Source organism: Protopterus annectens, chromosome 6.part0 (assembly GCF_019279795.1).
Source record: "Protopterus annectens isolate FY-2018-M chromosome 6.part0, PAN1.0, whole genome shotgun sequence".
In the NCBI taxonomy this organism is placed as follows: Eukaryota; Metazoa; Chordata; order Ceratodontiformes; family Protopteridae; genus Protopterus; species Protopterus annectens.
The window spans coordinates 408319514-408340558 of record NC_056737.1 but is presented as its reverse complement, the minus strand read 5'-3'; the positions used below and the strand labels follow the sequence as shown (position 1 = coordinate 408340558).

The 21045-nt window shown below is 36.5% G+C and overlaps 1 protein-coding gene across 1 annotated transcript in view; it reads left to right on the top strand.

Moving 5' to 3' along the window:
- The window catches only part of FMN1 (formin 1), a 1985060-nt gene that overhangs the window by 650739 nt on the left and 1313276 nt on the right, over positions 1-21045 (top strand). Inside the window, exon 4 of the mRNA XM_044074155.1 lies at positions 11491-12176. Coding sequence (XP_043930090.1) covers positions 11491-12176 — 686 coding nt within the window. The remainder of the gene's footprint in view (positions 1-11490; positions 12177-21045) is intronic.

Genomic DNA, 21045 nt, shown 5'->3' with positions numbered 1-21045 from the left:
AATCTCAGTTTAAGATAAAACAATGACATAAAACAGTGACAGCTGTCTTACCCACAACAAGGATGTTATGACTGTATGTTGTTAGATGATAAAAAATGGAAGCATATGAACTTGTTTCATTGATAGGCATAGCATGTTTGTGATATAGGAAAACATGTACTTTCTAGTATAACCACATTTGCATGCCATCTGTTCACAGGATTTGTACTATAACCACACTTTCATACCACCTGTTTGCTGTTTATCTGGGTTCCAACACACACACACACACACACACACACACACACACACACACACACACACATATATATATATATATATATATATATATATATATATATATATATATATATATATATATATATAAAATATGCAGTGTGATATCCCAAGAAAATATTTCAGCAGTTTTGAACATCTGAGGAATAGTTTTGTTCTGTAATAGTTTATAATTGTAATATGGAATGCCCTTTTACTTTTCATATCGCCAGTTAGTAATTTCCTCATCGTGAAGTCAGAAATATAACAACATAACTGTATTTTAAGAACTGGTTTCACTCAGTGATAGAGGCAACACCATTGTCATGCACTGAAACAATTTTACTACACAAGTGTAAACAATTCTTCACCATGAATTTATAAAATACGTGATATACTTATTAGCTCCATAGTGAATGTGTAACAAAAAAAAAAAATACATAAAGTGACTACAAATGCAATGAATACATTAAAAAGACTACATACAGCAGAGGTAACATATTTAACAATTGGTAATTTCTTCCTGTGCATCAACATTTCTTGCTGTTGCACCTTTATTAACCCTTCCTACATCTCTTCTCAGAATATGGACCTTGAATAATCTTGCAGACAGGAAGGCGAGGTTTCATTATGTTTGTTTGCTATTTTGTGTGTGTGTGTGTGTGTGTGTGTGTGTGTGTGTGTGTGTGTGTGTGTGATGCAATGAATACATTAAAAAGACTACATACAGCAGAGGTAACATATTTAACAATTGGTACTTTCTTCCTGTGCATCAACATTTCTTGCTGTTGCACCTTTATTAACCCTTCCCACATCTCTTCTCAGAATATGGACCTTGAATAATCTTACAGACAGGAAGGCAAGGTTTCATTATGTTTGTTTGCTATTTTGTGTGTGTGTGTGTGTGTGTGTGTGTGTGTGTGTGTGTGTGTGTGTGTGTGCGTGTGGGTGTTAATTTGGTAAGTTCATTGGGAATAAGGCCCCATTTCATGGATAAAAGTGGGACAATTAACATGGTTGCATGATTTACTTGAAGCTGCACAGAATTCTAGTGGAGACTGAGGGAAGAATCAAACCAAAAGCTACTAGACAGACATTTAACAACTCTTAGATTTCATTGGAAGTTCTGTAACTCATATTGATTATTTGTTGAGCTTTAGCAAAATATTGAATCCCTCAAATGCTCCGATGTCACATCTGAAAAATAAACTGCCCATATTTCATGGGCTTTTTGTAATTGATAAAGCAGAAGAAAGCTTGGAGGAGTACAAAACATGTACTTGTGCTTAGACTTCCCTGTTGTAAAGGGAACAGGTTTACCAGTAGTAGTAAAAACTAGATGTGAGGTCATGAGGTTGAATAGACATTCACATGAGAATAGAGTGCTCCTTATGAGGAGTTCACAGGGTAACCCCAAAAAACAGTGAGCTCTGCTGTTGGCTTTCCTGTTCAGAAGGTTACTAGAAGAAGGACTGGTCTTTTGAGAATGGCATGGTCCCTTTCAATCAGTGAAAAAACTGATGCATCAGAAAGGAAGCTTAGCTAAACACACAATCGGTTTATCATAAACATTTTGGAAGCTAAAAGAAACCATCAAATTATTATTATTTTTATATAAACAGTGGAGAAGTTTTTTTTTCATATCCTACCAAACCTTTGTCATAGAGTAATGATAATGCTGCCATAACATTTACGCTATTTAAATGCAATTAATTTTTAAATTGTTGACAGCATTATGTGCACATTGGGATTTTGGAAGCTGCATAGCAAATATGATATGATCTGAAAGGAAAGAGATGTAATGTCTCTAAAACCTTCATTCCCTTTGTCACTAAACAGTGTGGAAGTTTTTTCAGAAGGAGGATACGCTAGAGCATTTTGAACCAATTGTATTCAGGGTGGCATGTTGCTGAGATGCTGCACGCCTTATCGGACCTTCAAGCCACCACATGATACTAAAACACCAGTTACCTAGATTGCTAGGGAAGTGATTTTGTTTTATTCAGTAATTGCACTTGGCTAACTGTGTGTTTGTCATTAAATGTGTATGCCTAGCAAGTAGTAATTTTATCTGTTTGGGATGAGTGCTGTTTTTACTTGTGAGAGAAGGGGGGAACAAAATATTGGTCTAACATTAAACTGTTGTTGCCTGACTGGCTGCTAGGTTTTACTAAGCTCCTACACACTGCATTGTCTGTATGACCTTCCTATCCTGTGTTGCTTAGTAGCCAATAAACAGTATTCCTCAGCTGTACTGCACTGCCATGATAGAATTCTGTGGTACTATGACTCTACCCTGATTATTAATTCCATATGGTACTACTTGCTGAGCTGTGAGCACCTTTGTTTATAACTTATCAGTTCTCATGGTATTGTACTGGCAACATCAAAGTCATTCACATATTTCCTTTGGCTGTGCTGACATTAAAACTGATTGTCAATCTTTGTTTACTGGACTGCACATATTGTGCTGAGGACATTTAAAACTGCTGGTACATTTGCTTTTAGAGGACCAGTTATTGGTTGTATTCACATATGTTCTGCCCACACTGCCAAATATAGCTGATCATTGTGTACAGCACTGATGTTTGAATATGATGAAAACTGAAAAACATCATCACCGCATGCCTGTATTTCATAATGTTGTTGTTGTTAGAATGCAAGTGTCCTCACAACACACACACACACACACACACACACACACACACACACACACACACACACACACATGGCATATGAATATAGCAATAACCCATGCCTGGGTGTGGGTAATGCTGGATTTACCCACGGTTGGTGTGGTTTGGTCACGAGGGCAAAGCTTTTATTAGTATGTTGTTATTGAGAGTGTTGGGAATCACATTGTTTACATCCTCAGGGCTCCCATCTCTTCATTCAACTGTCCCTTACAGTCTCCATCTGTGACCACCTTTTTTCATTTAAGTTAAAGATGAATTTATTTTACAACTGGTAAAATGAAATTGCCATTCTGATGTCCATCTCCCCATAAAAAAATATATATATATATATCCCTAGTCTGCCAATCACAGTGGTATAAAAGACAATTTGTCAAAGAATAACTCAAAATTTGATTTATGTGATTTATGTGAAGAATACACTTAAGGCTTTCAGATTAAGATCAGTTAGGGTTGTGCCTGTGGTACATCTGATGAATACTGTTTTTTGCCATATTTATTTTGACACATTAAAAACCGCGAATACCTTCCCCTTCATTTGCATAATGCAAACATAGCTTGATTTTGACCATAATTTTTTGTAATGCATGTTGCATATCCAAAGCTGTGCCTCACAAAACTTTTACTCTGATTAAGTATATTTGAATCATGAGGCCTCTTTCCACTTTTATCATTATAGCAGGTGTCAAAAAAACAAAAATACAAATGGTAAAAATGATAAAATGGTGTAAGATACTATATAGAAATGGAAATTAAGGTAATGGAGCTGTTTATATAATTTCAGCTGGGAATTATTTCAAAGCAAAAATTCTTACTACAACCGAAATATTGTCAAGATTTTAGAGATCCAAGTTTAAAACTTGGAAAGATAAAAATCTAGAAATATGCTTGTATAAACCATTCACCTAGGGGGAGATCATAGGCCTTGCAATGCCCAGAAAGAGTATACATAATTTCCTTAACTAGAAACTGCCTTATGTAGTCTGGATGATTTAAAAAATCCCCCAGTTGTTGTTATAGTTGGTTCACAGAGAAGTTGTGCATTTTTATGAAAGTAGGCTCTTCAATACATGATTAGTGTTCAGTTTAAAGCAGATTATGCAGACATATGAGGATAAGTTATGCTTGGTTTATGTTCTCTTATGCAGTACTTAGTAGGTTGTCATCAGGGTTAATAGTCTTGTGTTAGGTTTCATAATGTTTGGTTTCATTTGTTTCATGTGATATAGTAACAGCCATATAAATGGCACTGTATGCATTAGAGTGCATTGATATCTCCTTATCATATCCTTATTGTTTTGTCTTTGGGCATACTACAGCTGATTTGTTATATGTCTTTACTGTTGATGTTTTGTTAGATTACTTTTTTATTATTCATTTTTTTCAATATGTAACGGAAGCAAATTAAAACAAACAGCTGATCCAACAGATAACTTGTGTCAGTTTTCTATGCATGTTTTGGCTAATTGATGCTTTGATGTGAACCTGAATCCTTACCATACCAGATGATGCATCTTTGTAATCTATGTATAAGCGTGTTCTTTAGGCAGGATCTGTTCATGATACTTTGTTTTTTGTTTCTGATTTTTGGTTTGCATTGGCTGGTGTAGGAATTTTGTTCATTGGTTATAAAAAATAATACCGTTGGACATGAACCATTATTACCATGTGTAACTTTGTTCACTTAACTTGACATTCATAATTCAAAATGGATTTTTGCTATGTTCTTAATCTGGTATTTATTGAAGGATCTAGTACCATTCATACCACATGTTGTAAATGTTTTTGTTAATTTACATTAGTTAGGCTTTGTGTTTTTTAATGAGAGTATCATACTTGAGTCAGTGGTGATTAGCAGTAATCTAGTATTTGACTGAGTTCAAGTGCGACTCCATTACACAAGCAAGATCCGGATAGATTACGTGTTACATGTTTAATGAAACTTTTACAAATTGAATTTCGTAATGTTTTAGGGATAATCCATTCATTCATTTTAATGTTAATGCATTACTGCAGAAGAATCCAACGTGGTGAAGAAGTACATGATGAATTCTGAAAAGCGCTGTGTAACTATCCTTCACAAAAATTAAATCGGTTTCAGTGAGAAAGACTAGAGATCTTTTCTTAATTGATGTAGCAAGATTGGAGTTGAACTGTATAATATCTGCATTTAGGATCAGCTTGAGATAGCATATACATTATGTAATTTGAAGCCACTGTGGGATGAGATCAACATTCTGTGCCCCATGGTAGGATATGAGTTCCATAATAGAATATAAAAACCTACTGATCCTTCCTATAATATTCATGAGTATGATGAGAGCTTTGAATAAAAATTAGATAAAAAATCTAAATTTTCATGTGACTTGTTCATATCAAGGGTGGAAGAAGAGGATTAAGGTTGTCTTTCTGAAATTTCTGAATGTTTTCTAGTATATGCTGTATCCATTTTTGTGTATAGGCTACTGGAAAATCTTGGCAAGTCTGAAAGGGAGGCTTTATCAAGTAAGTGTGAGGTAAAGTGGCTGTTCCATTTTATAGATATTTTAAAGCATTCATATTTTTGGCTAACATTTTATATTACTTCATGCAAAACAATGCATTAGTAGTACAAAATAATTTTTATTGTAGTGCAGACTCTGATGTTAACTGGCATATGAAACCTAAAATACAATGTCTGATGCTACAGCCAAATAAGAGTTAATCTCATGTTAGACTGCTCAACCTAATCTGTTTGTTGAGTTTAATATAGTAGTTGTAGGTTCATAGGAAGTTACTAGGCTATTGCCCTAGGACCTTTATAAGCTTAGCTATGTTATACCCTTGTTCCCTTATTGACCAAGTTGTATGGTCTATATTTGCAGTGTGAGTCTATGATCAGCACTGACTACCCTTATCCAAGAGGGGCGTAGGTGACACCACTGGGATAAATTTGCAGTCTCCCATCCAGTTGTCTAAGTTGGGCTTAAATAGGGTCACTGAGGAGCTCTGTTTTATGTGAAATGGGACTAATAGAAATACAGTTTAGCCACAAGTGTACAACTATCTCTTAAAGCAGTGGCTTAAGATAACTGAAGTAAAGGTTGTCATATTATTGCAGCAGATAAGTGTATGTAGGCATTAATGAAATGCGCACACTGGGAGTCTAGAATCTTTGTCCATCTATAACACTGTTCTATAATATTGAAAATTTTGCACCACGCTCATCGTTAAAAAGTCATATTAAAATGTGTAGCCATATCCTAGCTTGTCTGACATGAGTTCAATGTGGAAATTAAAGATGTGTAATAACTACCATGCAGAGAGTATACAACACCTAATTACTAATGCATCTTTACACCCATGAAAATGGGTTGAGAAGCCATGGTTTAGACTGCATGAGGACTGTGCTGGTCCAGTCATTGGAACAATGTTTATGGCTTTGATAATTGTTAATATGAAGTGGATGCCAATATATGCCATGAATACTGCTACCTCAAAAGCAGCAAAAAGAAATATATTTGATACCAGAGTTAGCATTCAATGTATTCCAGAAATGATAATGTTTGATAATAGATCTTTTCTCCAGTATGAAATTTGCTAACCATATGAAAAGAAATTAAATTCATTATGTAGTTGCTGTACCGCCATGTCATACTTCATCTAATGACATGTCAGGGATGCCTCTACATTATATATAATGTACATTCATACATATCTACCTATCTATATAGGGAAAAACTTTGGAATCTCGAAATACTGAAATGTCGAATCTGTAGTTGCATGAAACTGTAGAATATCAAACCCGCAGTACAGATGGTGGGTTAGGTCAGTGTTATGTTTTTTAAGGGTATTGGGGAGGGTTTGTGAATGTGTTGGGGAGTGTTAGGTGTGGGTTAGGGTAGGTAGGTAAGAGTATGAGTGTGTCAGTGTTGAAAGTGGTGGTGTTTGTATGTGATGTGTGTTTGTGCAAGGGGGGTGTAGAATGTGTGGTGGTGGGTTTTCTGTCTTTTGGTGTGTAGTGCGACCTCAGAGTAGCATGGGTGTGGGTGGCGCAGCCCCCCACATGGGGGGGGCAGCGGGGCTTGCCCCCCCCTGTTTATAGGCAGGGTGGGTGTATGTGTTTTGTTGCGTTTGTATATGTTTTGATTTGTTGTAGTGTTGGGAGGTAGGTGTATTTGTGTTTGTATGTGTGGTGTAGTGTTTTGTTAATGTTCGCAGTTTTGAATTTCACAGATTTTTGTTTTCGGCTTTATAGTCCTGAGATACTGAAATTCGATATTTCAGTATTTCAAGATTATAAAGCGAATCCATATATATAGACATGTATACATCGATATTTTGAAAGTAGGAATGAAGGAAAGGCAAGTCTGTAGAAAAAAAGACTCTCCTCGTTTTTGCTTAGTTAATAAGACTCCCTCACATTCAGTTTATCTCAGCTCCTCAGTAAGATTGCATCGGAAAAGCTTCTCAGCTGCTGTGAATGGTTTTAAGTAGTACTTTTGCTGTTCCTGTTGAATTTTGAGTCTCTTACTGAGGTTGTTAAACCACTTTAGTGTTTTTAGACATTATTCAGAATACAACACAAGCAGCTGTGGTGCAGCGGTAGAGCTGTCACCTCACAGCAAAAGGTTCTCTTGTTCGATTCTCAGCTGGTGCGCTTTGTGTGTGGAGTCTGGATGTCCTCCCCATGGTCGAGTGGCATTCAAAAGACATGCGTAAATGGGCGTGCCTTCATTGAAGGTTGGGTGTCGAGCTGGCACATCGGCACCGTAAAAATCAACTGCCAATCATTAGCGGACTGGAGTCCCGCTGTGGCGACCTTTAACGGGAAAAGCCGAAAGAAGAAGAAGAAAATTCAGAATATAACAGTCATAATTCATTCTATGAAGTTGCCCTCCATTTAGGATGAAACACCAAAGAAGTGTGGATATTAATTTCTATCAGGAACCTAATCAAAAGCTGCTTGGATTATTGCTGAGCCAAAAAAATCTTCTGATTTGAGTAAATAATCTTGGTATTTGATGGTGGATCTAGACAAATGAAATATCAAAATATTTTTCTTGTTTTGAATTCTAAAGAAATTGTTACTGAGCATGGCTTCATGTTATCCATAGACTTTGAGTACAGCAAGCAATGCACATACTCTTTATTGCACAGTTTTCTACTCTGGCAAGCTAAACTGGGAAAACCTCTCTTGTATATTCCTAACCATGTTTCCACCTGCCACATCTTCCAGGATCCTATAGATTTTAAAGATATTCATACAAGTCCAGGTCTCCTGATCATTTTGCTTGCCTATCATATGTGGTTTAAGGGAATAAGAAAGGCATCCAAGTTTCAGCTTCCACAAGATATCTGTCCATAACCATGGAAGTCTGTTCAAGGAAGATGTTTTCTTTCTGAATGCCATTAACTGAGATTTCATTATCCTTATAATGTAGCATTGCACTTTTTTACCTAAGGGTCACATGATAAAATTAAAGAACCAGTAAAATCACACACTCATAATGCTTCAATTTTAGAACTGAATTAAAAGAAATAGTTTTAAGACCAAGGTAGCTAGTTACGTTTCATTTGATCTGCCATCTCAACTCACAAGCATCAAAATGTTTATCCATTATTCTACTCTGTGAATGTCTTTCTTCATTTGCTCTATTACTAAAAAGGAAATTGTTTATATCTACATTTACACTGGATAGTTTTGCCATTACTAAATATTTTAATAAAAACTGGAGAATTTTTTGTACACATCCCAGTGTGTTAAGTAAAACTGGTGAGAAACCATTTTATGTTTGTAGGAGAGACATGTCAATTAAAAATTATTTAGAAGGAGTAAGAAAGTATGGGGGAGGTGACATAAAGCATTTATAATGAAAAAAAAGTGTTTTTGTCCACATTTTTTCAAGCTTATTTGTGTTAATGTTTTTACAGGTAGATGAATGACTTATAAAATCAAGGGGTATTATAACTGTTCCACAAATGTGGTATATTTTAGCCCAATGCCTAAAATGCCCTGCCTTCTATGTGGGTAAAACCTCCAGAAGGTTAAGGGATTGAATTTATGAACACAGCCTGGATATTAGACTCAACAAACCTACTAATGCATTGTACAAACATGCATTGGTAAGTGACAAGTATATGTCTGGCTTATTAGTAATAGAGCAAATTAAGAAAAACATTCAGGGTAGAATAATGGATGAACATCTTGATGCTTGTGAGTTGAGATGGAAATTTTTTGCAGGACCCTTCATACTGTATCTGTAATAAGAGAAGCATGTTGGTTTAACTTAAGTTGAACGTCTCACTGAAAGGTTGTAAATGCTAAGTTACTACCATATATTTTCAGTGGACCCTATAAACAAGTCATATTTTATTGAAGATTTGTGGAAGACTTGTTCCTTCTGTGGAATGAAACAGAAGATGAACTCAGGGAATTTGACAAATATATTAATAATACTGCAACATTTTTAAGATATACATCTAATGTGTCCTCTAGTAAAATAGATTTTTTGGATGTCACTGTAGAGATGGATGGTGATGGAGGTTTGTTTACCAGATTATATAGAAAGTCTTTGCATGCCAATCATTTATTACCTAGAGACAGCATGCGTCCCCAACACACTTTTCAGAATGTTGTCAGGAATCGAATATTTTTAGCTTCTAGGCTTAGTGTTCGGGATAGTGATTTTTGACAACTTAATATTTTACACACTGACCTGGTTGATAGAGGTTATGATGCACATAATATTTTAAGGAACATAGATGAGGTTCCGTATCTTAAATCTAGCACAGCTAAACCTTATTTTTCTAGGACACACCAGGCAATGAAGGTTAAAAGAAAAGACTATAAACTTAGGGTCCCTTATATTATTCTTCTGATGGTTTTCCCTATATGAATGTTAAGAGACATTGGGGAATTTTAACAGACCGTGATATCAGTAAGTTGATGGACACTACTCCCAGATTCCTTTTTAGATAGAAACATGAAATCATTGAAAAGGCAGCTTTGTTTACCCCATCATGGATCCTGTGCAGCATAGAAACAAAGTTACAATGCATTGTGGTAGGTGTTCATTGTGCTCATGCATTGATAGCAGTGCAAAATTTACACATCCAAACCAAAAAAGGGATTATGAGTTTCATATATTTGCTACTTGCAGTATGGAACATGTTTATTTAGCCCACTGTAAAAACATAACTGCATTTAAAGAATCATATCAACAGCTTCTTCGGGTACAAGAAGGTAATGATGTCTATGGGGGGGTGCTTCTCAATGTTACGCTTTACAGCATGAAAATTATGAGGTTTGCCTAACATGATTTCCTGTTCACATGATGGTGATTTTGCCTTGTCCTATACCATTAGTCTGCTAGCAAATGCTTCATACACTCCCATCTGGGGGCTAGTTTTGTATATCCTGAAAGTCTTAGAATTGTGCTGATGACTAGATGTGTATACAGTAAATTCCTTAAACCACCATTATGCAGCTTTCATTACGTGCACCATCTTCATAAGTAATTAGGTAAGTATTAAGTTATCAGTGTACAGAACATTGCAAGCCTATAGCTAATAAATAACATTCAAAAGTTTCCTTTAGTGTTTTGGATGACAACATAAAATAGACTGGTGGGAGAATTTGAGGCTGCTTGCTTATCTAGTTATCTAGGTTTACATTGAAGGCAGCAAGGGTTTGAGTCAGCATGACATAGTAGAAGTTTGTTCCAAAGGTGGAGATACAGTGGGATATGCAGTTGTCATACCAATGTGTTTTAAGTAGATCAGAGTTTAAGAGGGTAGAAAATAGAAGAAAAATGTAGGAATTCAAGAAGATCCAGTGTGACCACACCAGATTTTTGCTGAAGGTAGCATACTTCCTGAACAAGCAGGGTTATAAAACTGTGTGAAAATTCATGACTGTCTTGGACAAATAAGGCAATTCCAATGAAAGATGAATGATAAGCTACTAGTTGAATTAGACCTGCAGCTTGCGCAGAAGGTCAGAAAATGGGGCATAACTGATGAGTCATCTAAAGTTCTTGTTTCTAAATAGGCATGAGAACTGCAGTCAGATGAGCCAATGCAGTTTTCAAACTTTTTTTTTCCTAATGAGAAAAAAGGTAGATAAAATGTATAAAAGACCCAAATCAGAGGCATAGGTTGAATATTGGTTCTTCTGTTTGCCCTATAATCTTATTAAATAAGAACATTTATGTTAACATGCATTGTCTGAAGGAGAGTAAGTGTCCAAATTTAACAGTTGATTAAAGAGTTTATGCTTTTGGATTTGTCTGTTTTGGCACAAGAAAGCAGATTTTAAGGTGCATCTCTAAAGTTTAAAAAGAAAAGGTCAGCTTATATTGAATATTAAAAACAGTTGTATCATGGGAAGAAAATTATTTGCAAAAGAAAAGAGAAAAGTTTATTTTGATGCAAAAAGTAATAGACTACAATAAAAGTACAAATTTTAGGCAGTATATTAAATCTTGTAACTGTAAAACCTAGTGTAAAGATCCATTTTTTTCCCATTGACTAATTCAGTTTATTTTGCACTATTTCTCAGGGTGAATTTGAACTGCAGTTGTTTGAAATAAGAGGTGAACATGCTGTATCAACTGCTAAACTTGAAGAAGTTATTGAAAATCTCAAGACTGACTTGGAAAATAAAATAAGGCAAGGGCGAGGAGAACCAAAGGATGCTTGTGTTTCCACTGAGGATGATAACTTACCAAAAACATTTCGGAATGTTTGTATTCAGACAGACAGAGAAACTTTCATAAAACCAAGTGAAGATGACAACAAGGTAACCCAAAACAAGCAACCACTCCCAAACAAGCTGGATATGTCTTCTATAACTGTTCAGCTTTCTGGTGAATCTGGACTACCACCAGCACCTCCTCCTCCACCACCTCTTCCAGGGCATTTGGCTCCTCCTCCTCCTCCTTTGCCACCAGGTATAGGAATACCACCACCACCTCCACCTCCCCCACCTCTACCAGGAGGAAGTGCTCCTCCACCTCCTCCTGGTATGGGGATTCCACCACCTCCACCATTACCTGGAATAGGCCCTCCTCCTCCACCACCACCTTTTCCAGGATCAGGACCTGCACCACCTCTACCACCTCCTGGGCTTGGTTTTACATTTGGCAGCAGTTTTTATTCCTCACATCCACCGCGAAAACCTGCAGTAGAACCCGGCTGTCCAATGAGGCCATTATACTGGACAAGGATACAGATCAAATCCGGAAGGTAATCTTATTTAAAAAAAAAAAAAAAAAAAGTGTGGGCAGCCAGTCTATGAATCTTAACAAATTAAAAGATGTATTTTATTAGTACATATTTCAGTTGCTAGATATGTGCCTTTTGCTTTTTTGAGTTTGTTCACGCATACACGCGCACACATACACACACACACACACACACACACACACCTGTCTTTAATGCACACGAAGCACTGCCTGCATTGCCTGTGATCTGGTACTTCATGGTGATGTTGCAGTGTGTAAAATATTGAATATCCATTTGTAACACTGAAGGAGCTTATTGTATGCAGAATACACACTGTTACTTAGAGCAGCATATACCTTCCAAGGCTTCACATTCTGCTATATATATATATATATATATATATATATATATATATATATATATATCTGCGTGTGTGTGTGTGTGTGTGTGTGTGTGTGTGTGTATATATATATATATATATATATATATATATATATATATATATATACACACACACACACACGCCTATGTGTGTGTGTGTGTGTGTGTGTGTGTATATATATATATATATATATATATATATATATATATATATATATATATATATATATTTTTTTTTTTTTTTATATATGGATCTAGGACTTTTCAACAAAAGTTCAAAAGCCTGAATCCATTACCACCGAACACACTTTTAACTAAAGCACTTTCATCAAAAAAGAGCTTTCGTTAAAGTATGTAAAAAAAAAAAAAAAAATACATCTACTTGGCTTTTCCCCCTGCACCCCCACCTACTTTAATATTCTCACTCCGAGGTCACACTACAGTGGGGAAAAGGGAATTTTCCCTTACCACACCATAGTGCGACCGGAACAACAAGCATACTTATGTGGAAGTGCTGCTTCGGAGAACAGCACTTTCACGCAAGTATGCTCACCAAATTGGGATTTGGTGAAAGATGCAGTCGAGCATCTGTACAGATCCATATATATATATATATATATATATATATATATATATATATGTAGGTATGTAATTTGTTATCCATTAATTTTCCAGCACTGACCAAGACCACAAGAGCAAGAACTAATGTGGCATACATGCAGATAATTTAGGATATCCAGTTAAAGCATCAAGTCTTTGGAAGATGGAACGAAACCAGCGTGCCTGGAGAAAACATAGGATGGCCACCAATCTATTGTTTTTTATACGTTCTTCCTATAAAAATTCTGTTACTAACTTCTGGGTTGTCATTAAACTGGTACAAGTGGTAGAAGAAAAGGGGGCATTTCATAAATATCACTGTAGCCCTCATGAAAGGCCAGTATAATGATTTAAGCCAACGAACACTATCTGTTGGGTCATTAAAGTGACAATATAAAGACTGTCAGTTAAATTAATTGCACAAAGTTTTTTTCAGCAACCTTTCTTACATTTCTAGAAATCATTTTTCTCTGATGGTGCTTTGCCATTTTTAACAAGAAAACTTAAGTAGAGTGATTATAGGTAACAAACTAGCTATCCAAGTGTTATACGCATGGAACAAGCAGTCCTAACTGCATTCTGTACTTTAATGTGGCTGGTGGGAAAATATAAGCAGTAAAATAGTTAAGTACTTAAAATAAATGAAAATGTACTGACATTACTCTTAACATTAAGGACAAGCATCTGCTAAGTGTGTAGAAGTATGGATAGTGCCTAATTTCAGAAAAAGTTGAAATTATGTTTCAATTATAGGTAAAGCTCACATATTTTAATACTGGTAAGAGTACATTGTGCATACAATTCTTGAGATCTTACCTGTTTAAGGACAAAGACACAACAAATGTTCAAAAGAAATGTAACTAGATAGTTTAAGGAACTTGCCCTACACTTTGTCAGCATGTTGTTGATTATGTTCTGCTTGTTCAAACATGTAGTATCAAGTTACTTTTTATTGCTTATTGAAAGACAGTATGATAGGCTGAAAAGCTCATTTTGAAGGTGCCTTCTTGCTCAAGTTTGTTTGCGTTATATAGAACGTTGTCATATTCACATCAGGATCTCTGAGGAAGGCAGCTGTTTCCTTTTTCATGAACTTCTTGTGGCAAACTCCATTGTTATGTTGTAACCCAAAAAGACAGTGACAAGAGTGTACGCTCTACCAAAACTAAATAAATGCATTCCAATGCAGAGTTAGACCATTGCCAATTGTAAAAAAACTTCATGTAGTCTAAGTAACCAAACAAATAATGTACTGATTCAGCGCTGAGCACTTTTTGTCCTGTACATCGAACAGGACTTAATCAGTACTAAGTCAGTAGACATCACTTCTTTTAAAATACAAAAATCACATGGCACCTCGCTTTCTTGTTAATAATTAATTTAATATTGAGTGTAAATGTGTATGTATCTAAAATCACTTTTAGGCTACTATGCAAGTATCTGCACAAATGTATTAGTAAAATGTTTTAATAAGGTACTTTTAATGTGATTCAAAAAAAAAACTAAATAAAAAAATCACCAGTAAATTATGTCCAAACAAGTTGTACTGTACCAAAAAGTAAATATTTGTGAAAAAAAAAAACTTGATAGATACATGCATAAACTAGTCCCTATCTTCTGTAACTGTAACAATCAATTTATGAGGCCAGAAAGAGATAATTTGTAATTTACTCATAAAAGAAATAAAAGTTGGTGAAAAAGGTATAGTATGTATTAGAGGTGGTTTTACTGTCTTTAGTTACAGTCACTTGCAACTAACTAACACACATTTAACACATTTGAAAAGAGTTTCTTTTGTACCAAAATATAAAGTTTGATTTAGCTACAACTGTAAACTTTTTACTAGGAAGTTAAACCTTGCATGTTATATTACCAGGGTTTGAAAAATTTTGCAAAAAGGGCATTTATAAAACAAACATGTTTTAATAACTTAAGAAATGATGAAAGATCATTACCAAAAACAGTTAGCAATTATACAGCTTTAAGAATAAGCCTAATAAGCGAGGTGGGATCGTGCAGGAAACCCTTTTGTATAGATTTTATTGCATCATGTTGATATGGATGAATGTAACAGTTACTATGAAATATAAATGTATTTCAAAGGAAGAAAATGACAGGATTCCAGAATGGGATAGGGGTTGAAATGAGATGAGACTAAGGGAGCAGTTTAAGATTATATCCCAAGTGCTGAAGTTTAGTTTTGAAAGAGGAAAGGATGAACATGGTTAGAATATAAGAAGGAACTATGTAATCAGCTAGGTAAATGCATTGGAAGTAGCTCTGAGAAAAGTTTTACAAAGTAGGATCCGATTCCCCTGGAAGGATAGGGGTTGTAGGGTACAATCAATAAATGCCGAAATCCTTGAAAAGATAAGACAAAGCCAGATTTTCATGATGAATTGATTTTTAGATGATTTTTGTCATCACTGAGAGCTGTGTTTCATGAAAACCAGGTGTGGCATAGAAGTACTAATCAGGCAAATGTCTTTGCCAAGCATGATCTGAGACACTGGCAGTTCAGAAGGAAAGTAGATTCCAAGAAGGCATTCTGGGAAACTAAGAATGAGTGAAGAATATCACTAGGTCTCTGTTTACATCATAAATACCCATTTACTGCTAAAGTCAGTGATTTAGTTAGCAAACGAACTATAAAAAATGTAAAATAGTGAGAAAATGAGTAAATGCCACAAGAAAAAAGGGCTCACGTGAAACTTTTTGGGAATCATCCTGGCCCATTCAGTCCTTCTCTTTTTAAGGGCACAAGAAGAACCTGAAACATGAATAAAAGAGAAGCACTTATGCCTAAGGGAAAGGTATCCTTTCTCGTACTGTGTCTAGTCATATTCAAAAGACCAAAGTGCTACTATATAATAAAGTATTTATAGAGATGGAAGAGGTGAAATAATGAGAAGGTAAGTGAGATTCATGACTGAGCTGAAGAAATGATCCTTCACAAAGAATGAATGTGAGGGTATGTGATGTTTTCCCTGGGCAACGGTCCAGTGGCAGTCAGGAAAAAAAGACTGAAAGTGTCTTGGGGCAGAATGAGTAAAGACAGAGCAAAGGTTTGGAGATTGTTATGCAGGACAAATTAGGATTCACTGACTTCACTAGGTGAATTATTTTCTTTCATGGATTTTTTTGTAAGCTCTTTTGAGTATCCCTTTTGGAATAGTTACTTAATGAATTGCTAGCAGAATAAATGCATCAGTTTTTCTTGAGCTAAAATGGTATAATACCCCTTACAAAAAGGAAGTTAAGAAATATTTTTGTAAAACCAAACATTAATACAATACTAAATCTGACTTCAAACTAGCAAAATACCTTACAAGACCAAAGAAACCAGATCATTAACACGGTTCAAAGTTGTAACTCCTTATGCCAGTTCATCCTGTTCATACAGATAACTACCCCAGTATTTATTGAACATAATATTGTCAGGGTGTTTACCCAAAGCTTTGCAAAGTTGATTCTATTTGGTGTATAGATCCACAGATATATCTAAAGGTGTTTTTTGCTGGTGCTTAAAGATAATGGTGGCTGTGGTAGCAATCAGATGTAAGAGCCACCTTGTATCTTTGCTTTTGTTAACTCTCTCTCTGTAGGCCAAAACTGAAAATCTTCTGAAGAGGGAAGTGGCTTGCACCAGGGAACAGCTCCACATATTTTGTTCAAGATCTCTTTCACAGGCATGTATGATCAGTTGAATTTTGATCAGGTATACTGTGTTTTTCTTTCTGCCACATAAATAGTCACAATTAAATTGCACATTTGCAGTGATTATTGAGCTCTTTCAGAACATACCAAAGGAGCATTATATTAAATATAATTAGAAAATTCCCCCCTAAATTTTGTAAAATTCTATTTGTTTCATGACCTGACTGTGCCTTTTTCAGCCCACTTTCTGTTAGTAGTCTCAGATGATTAAAGCAATCAGCTAAGAGGGGTGGAAGTGAGTAATTTTATCCCAGAGAAGGAGTACTGGTAACAGATCATGCACAGTAGTGACATCTGATGGGTAGATGAGGTATAATACTTCCACAGCATGTGGATTATGGGTATCATATCGGCATTGGGGGTGCGTAGTCATTTCAGCTGGAGTATGATGCATGTAAATGGAAGTGGGTGCACACACATCCTTGGCAGTCTGCCCAGTGGGGATAGAGGGGAATAAGAGTATGTAAGTAGAAAAAAATGAGCCCCTATGGATGACAGCTTGTCAGCCCCCCCTCCCCAAAAAAAGTAGGCCTCCATCACTGTAGAATGATGGGAGTACTTTAAAGGCTACATAGAGTGAGGAGGTAATGAACATGTCAAAAGGGTAATGGAGGAGATTTGAATTTCCAGAGTGAGTCTGAGTAAACAAAACATAAATATCCTATTAGACTGTAGTGTAAATAAGTAATGCCACTTGATAAGACTTGCCCATAAATGTATGTACTGAAAAAAAAAAAACTAGGAAAGAATGAAATATCTTTCACTGAATGTAGTAGGAATGTCATGCTGATACATACAAGTTAAACTGATTGTTGATTTCCGCATGCAGAATTGTAATTGTGGCATACTTTGTCAGAGTGCTACATTTTTCCATGTTTATGGTACTGGCTATTCATACAGTTCACACCCTTGGCCTGCATCACCTTGTCTTGTAGCAAGGCTGATGTTTCAGATCTAACACACTCAACATAAACATTGTGATTTTTATAATTCCTTTAGCAGAAACAGAAATGGCTCTAAATTACTAATAGCAAAGCTATTCTTTGCAAATTGTACACAAAATAAGTTACAGAGCACCACACAGCTCTGTGATATATCTGAGTAGCATGCTGTGATTCTTACCCATTCCATTTTCTTAACAAAAAATACAAAAAAATGTTATGAAATTAAGAAATTAAGCAATTGGACCCATAACAGTTTGTCTTATAAAAATGCATTAATATATTTGTGTGTATGTATACATGTGAGAGTGTAAGTATGTGTGAATAACATTGCTAGAATATCCTTGTGTTCTGACTGGAGTACTTCTCAAACAATCTGGAAACAGAGCGCTGATAAGTACATTTTTGGCACTTTTTAACTTTTCAGAGTTGTGCACTGTCTTAATTTTTGTTTGAATTATTTATATATTTGCTGGCATTGTTTCTTGTTCTGTTCTGAAACTGGTCCTCCCCCCACCCTATTCTTGTGGTGGTGTTATAGTTGGTGGCTTTACAGTTGCCCACTCCTACTGTAAATTTGATCTGGGATACTCCTCCCAGTCTAGTGTTCATTCTACCTAATACTGAGAGAACATTTGAGAAGGCCAACCCACTTAGGTTCTTAACCTTGAATTATATTCTCCTCCTCCTTTCTCCCTTTCCACTTTACTAAAAAAAAAAAAAAAATGAATTCAGTTCAGAATAAATTTTGAATAAATTGCATTTATTTAAACTATATTTGCTTTACTGCTGCTACACACTCACATGTGCTAGCTTGCACAGCAGTTGAATTGTTTTAGTACTGTTTTAGCTGCTTTTTGTAAAAAAAAAAAAAAAAAAAAAACTAAGCTTGTTTCCTGCAACTAGTCTAGTCCAGAAGATACAGAAGCTTCTGAGCACTACCAAAGTCGTCTCTTCAACTTTTCCCTTAGATCTGCTAGTTCTCTCCTCTCCTGCACTTTTACTAACTTATTAGTCTAGCACTTCACCAGACTTCTTGTAGCAATTATTGTAGCACAAGTGCTACCAGCACTTAACGTTCTACAAGGAAACAGCTCCAGTAATTATTATTAATGGCCACCCCTCCAGGCATGTCTAAAGATCAGTTCCCTGTGCTTTCTCCTATTAACCTGGTGAACTTTGGCATCTTGAGGCAATGTAGCAACTGCCTCATGTACACTGACAGCCCTCTCCTCTTAACTCCCAACTCTCAGATTTGCGAGAGATGCACTTATATATCCAAATAGGAATCCATGCACTCTTCAGCCAAAACCAGAATAGCTGGTCAAGAGGCGAAGGTCAACACTTGCACCACACCACATAGAACACATAGCCCTCCAGAACACACACCAGCACTGCCTTCACATAAAAACACAAACCACATACTCACCTTCATGGAAGCTGTCAATAAAAATCTACCAAACAGCAGAGACCTCCAAGGCAGAAACGCACTCGACCACCAAAACACAACACTAATCATGGGGCATATAACTCTCCTAAAAAAGTGTGACACTCAACAAAAGCCCCTAAGGCAAAACAGCATGCCCAACGCACTAGTCATAGGTGACTCAATAGTGAGGCACACTGATGTCCCTTTTACTAGGTTAAGTAAGGAGAAAGTAACAGTTAACTGCCTGTCAAGCACCACGATCCACCACATAAAGCAAGCACTCTGGTCCCTCAACAACAGGTACAAATATGACTGTCATTGTACATGTGGGTGTTGAATGACCTGAGATGTATCTCCCTTGACTACATGAAAAAAGACATTGAGGAGGTCTCAGATAGTGTAGCCCAGGTGAGTATGACCTTAGCCCTGAGCAGCATCCTACCATCACCCAGAATGATACCACAGTACAAGCAGAAAATGATTGATTTCAACAATTGGGCAAGTTTCTGGTGTCATTCTAAGGGGATCCAGTATCTGCTTGGGATGACATGACTGACGGACCTCAGTGCTTTGTCAGAAATGGCCTGTATCTGTCACCCTTGTGCTTCCAGATGCTGGCCAAGGCTCTTGCCACCATTATAGTGCCTTTTTAGGTGGTGTTCCAAAGTCCAAATTACCACCATAACCACTACAAACAAATGCAGTCTGAGGATCATACTGCTCAATGTTAGAAGTCTAACTCTTAAAATGCACTCACTCAAAGCACTACTTAAAATGGAGAACATCAACATTTGTGCTGTAACAGAGACCTGGTTCAAGGCAGCAGAAAGCACCACTGCACTACCAAGCTATAACTCATTCCACACCTTATGGTGCCAGAACTTGGACCAAAGCTCCAAAAGGATTGGTGTTTCTATATTCATAAAGGATGCACACCTCCAGACTGGTAGCTCAACATAATGCATCTGAGATACTTCATGTGCAGCTAACATTGGGTAAGACAGAGATTCGGGTTGTAGCCTGCTATAGGTTCCCAACCATGTCCCAAGACTCGCACTCCAGGTTCCTAAGCACCCAGGAGAATATTAGGGTTCAACCTAACATTCTCATACTGGGCAATGTCAACTACCTCTCCATTAACTGGGAAAATTACTCTTGTACCAATACACTTGCCCAGCGTTTCCTGGAATTCCTTAATTCCTAATGCACTGGACCAGCTCGCTCTTACCCCCACTAGAGGTAGCAGCATCCTTGATCTCATCATTACTAGCATGGGGAACCATTGCTCTACACCAATAGTCAACTCTTCCCTGGTTAGATCCAACCACAAACTAATCACCTTGGAAACCCACATCCCTCCCACCCCCTCTGCAAAGCTAAACACCATTTAAAACTTCTCAAAAGCTAACTTTGAGCTTCTAAAAACAGAGGTGGCTAACTTCACGGCACCCATGCAAATGGAGAATATTTGCACGACTGCTGAATCATACACCAATGCACTGTACGAACACCTACACAAATGCATGGATCTCACCATACCCAATAGAACCAAGGTGCTCTCCTCCAAAAGAAGGAAGCCAATCTGGTGGTCCCCTGCAATAAACAAACTCTACAACAGAAGGAGGAAACTGATGTGGAATAAAGTAAAGTACCAAGACTGGAAAAACTCCCTTATCAGCCTCAAAAAAAAAGTTGGGATCCCTCATCAAATCGTCTAAAGCTAGCTATGAAAACAGAATTGCAGCAGATAGTAAAGACAACTACAAGGTCTTCTATAGTTATGTAAAGAATCTTCACGGCAATACCCAGATTTGCTCTGAGC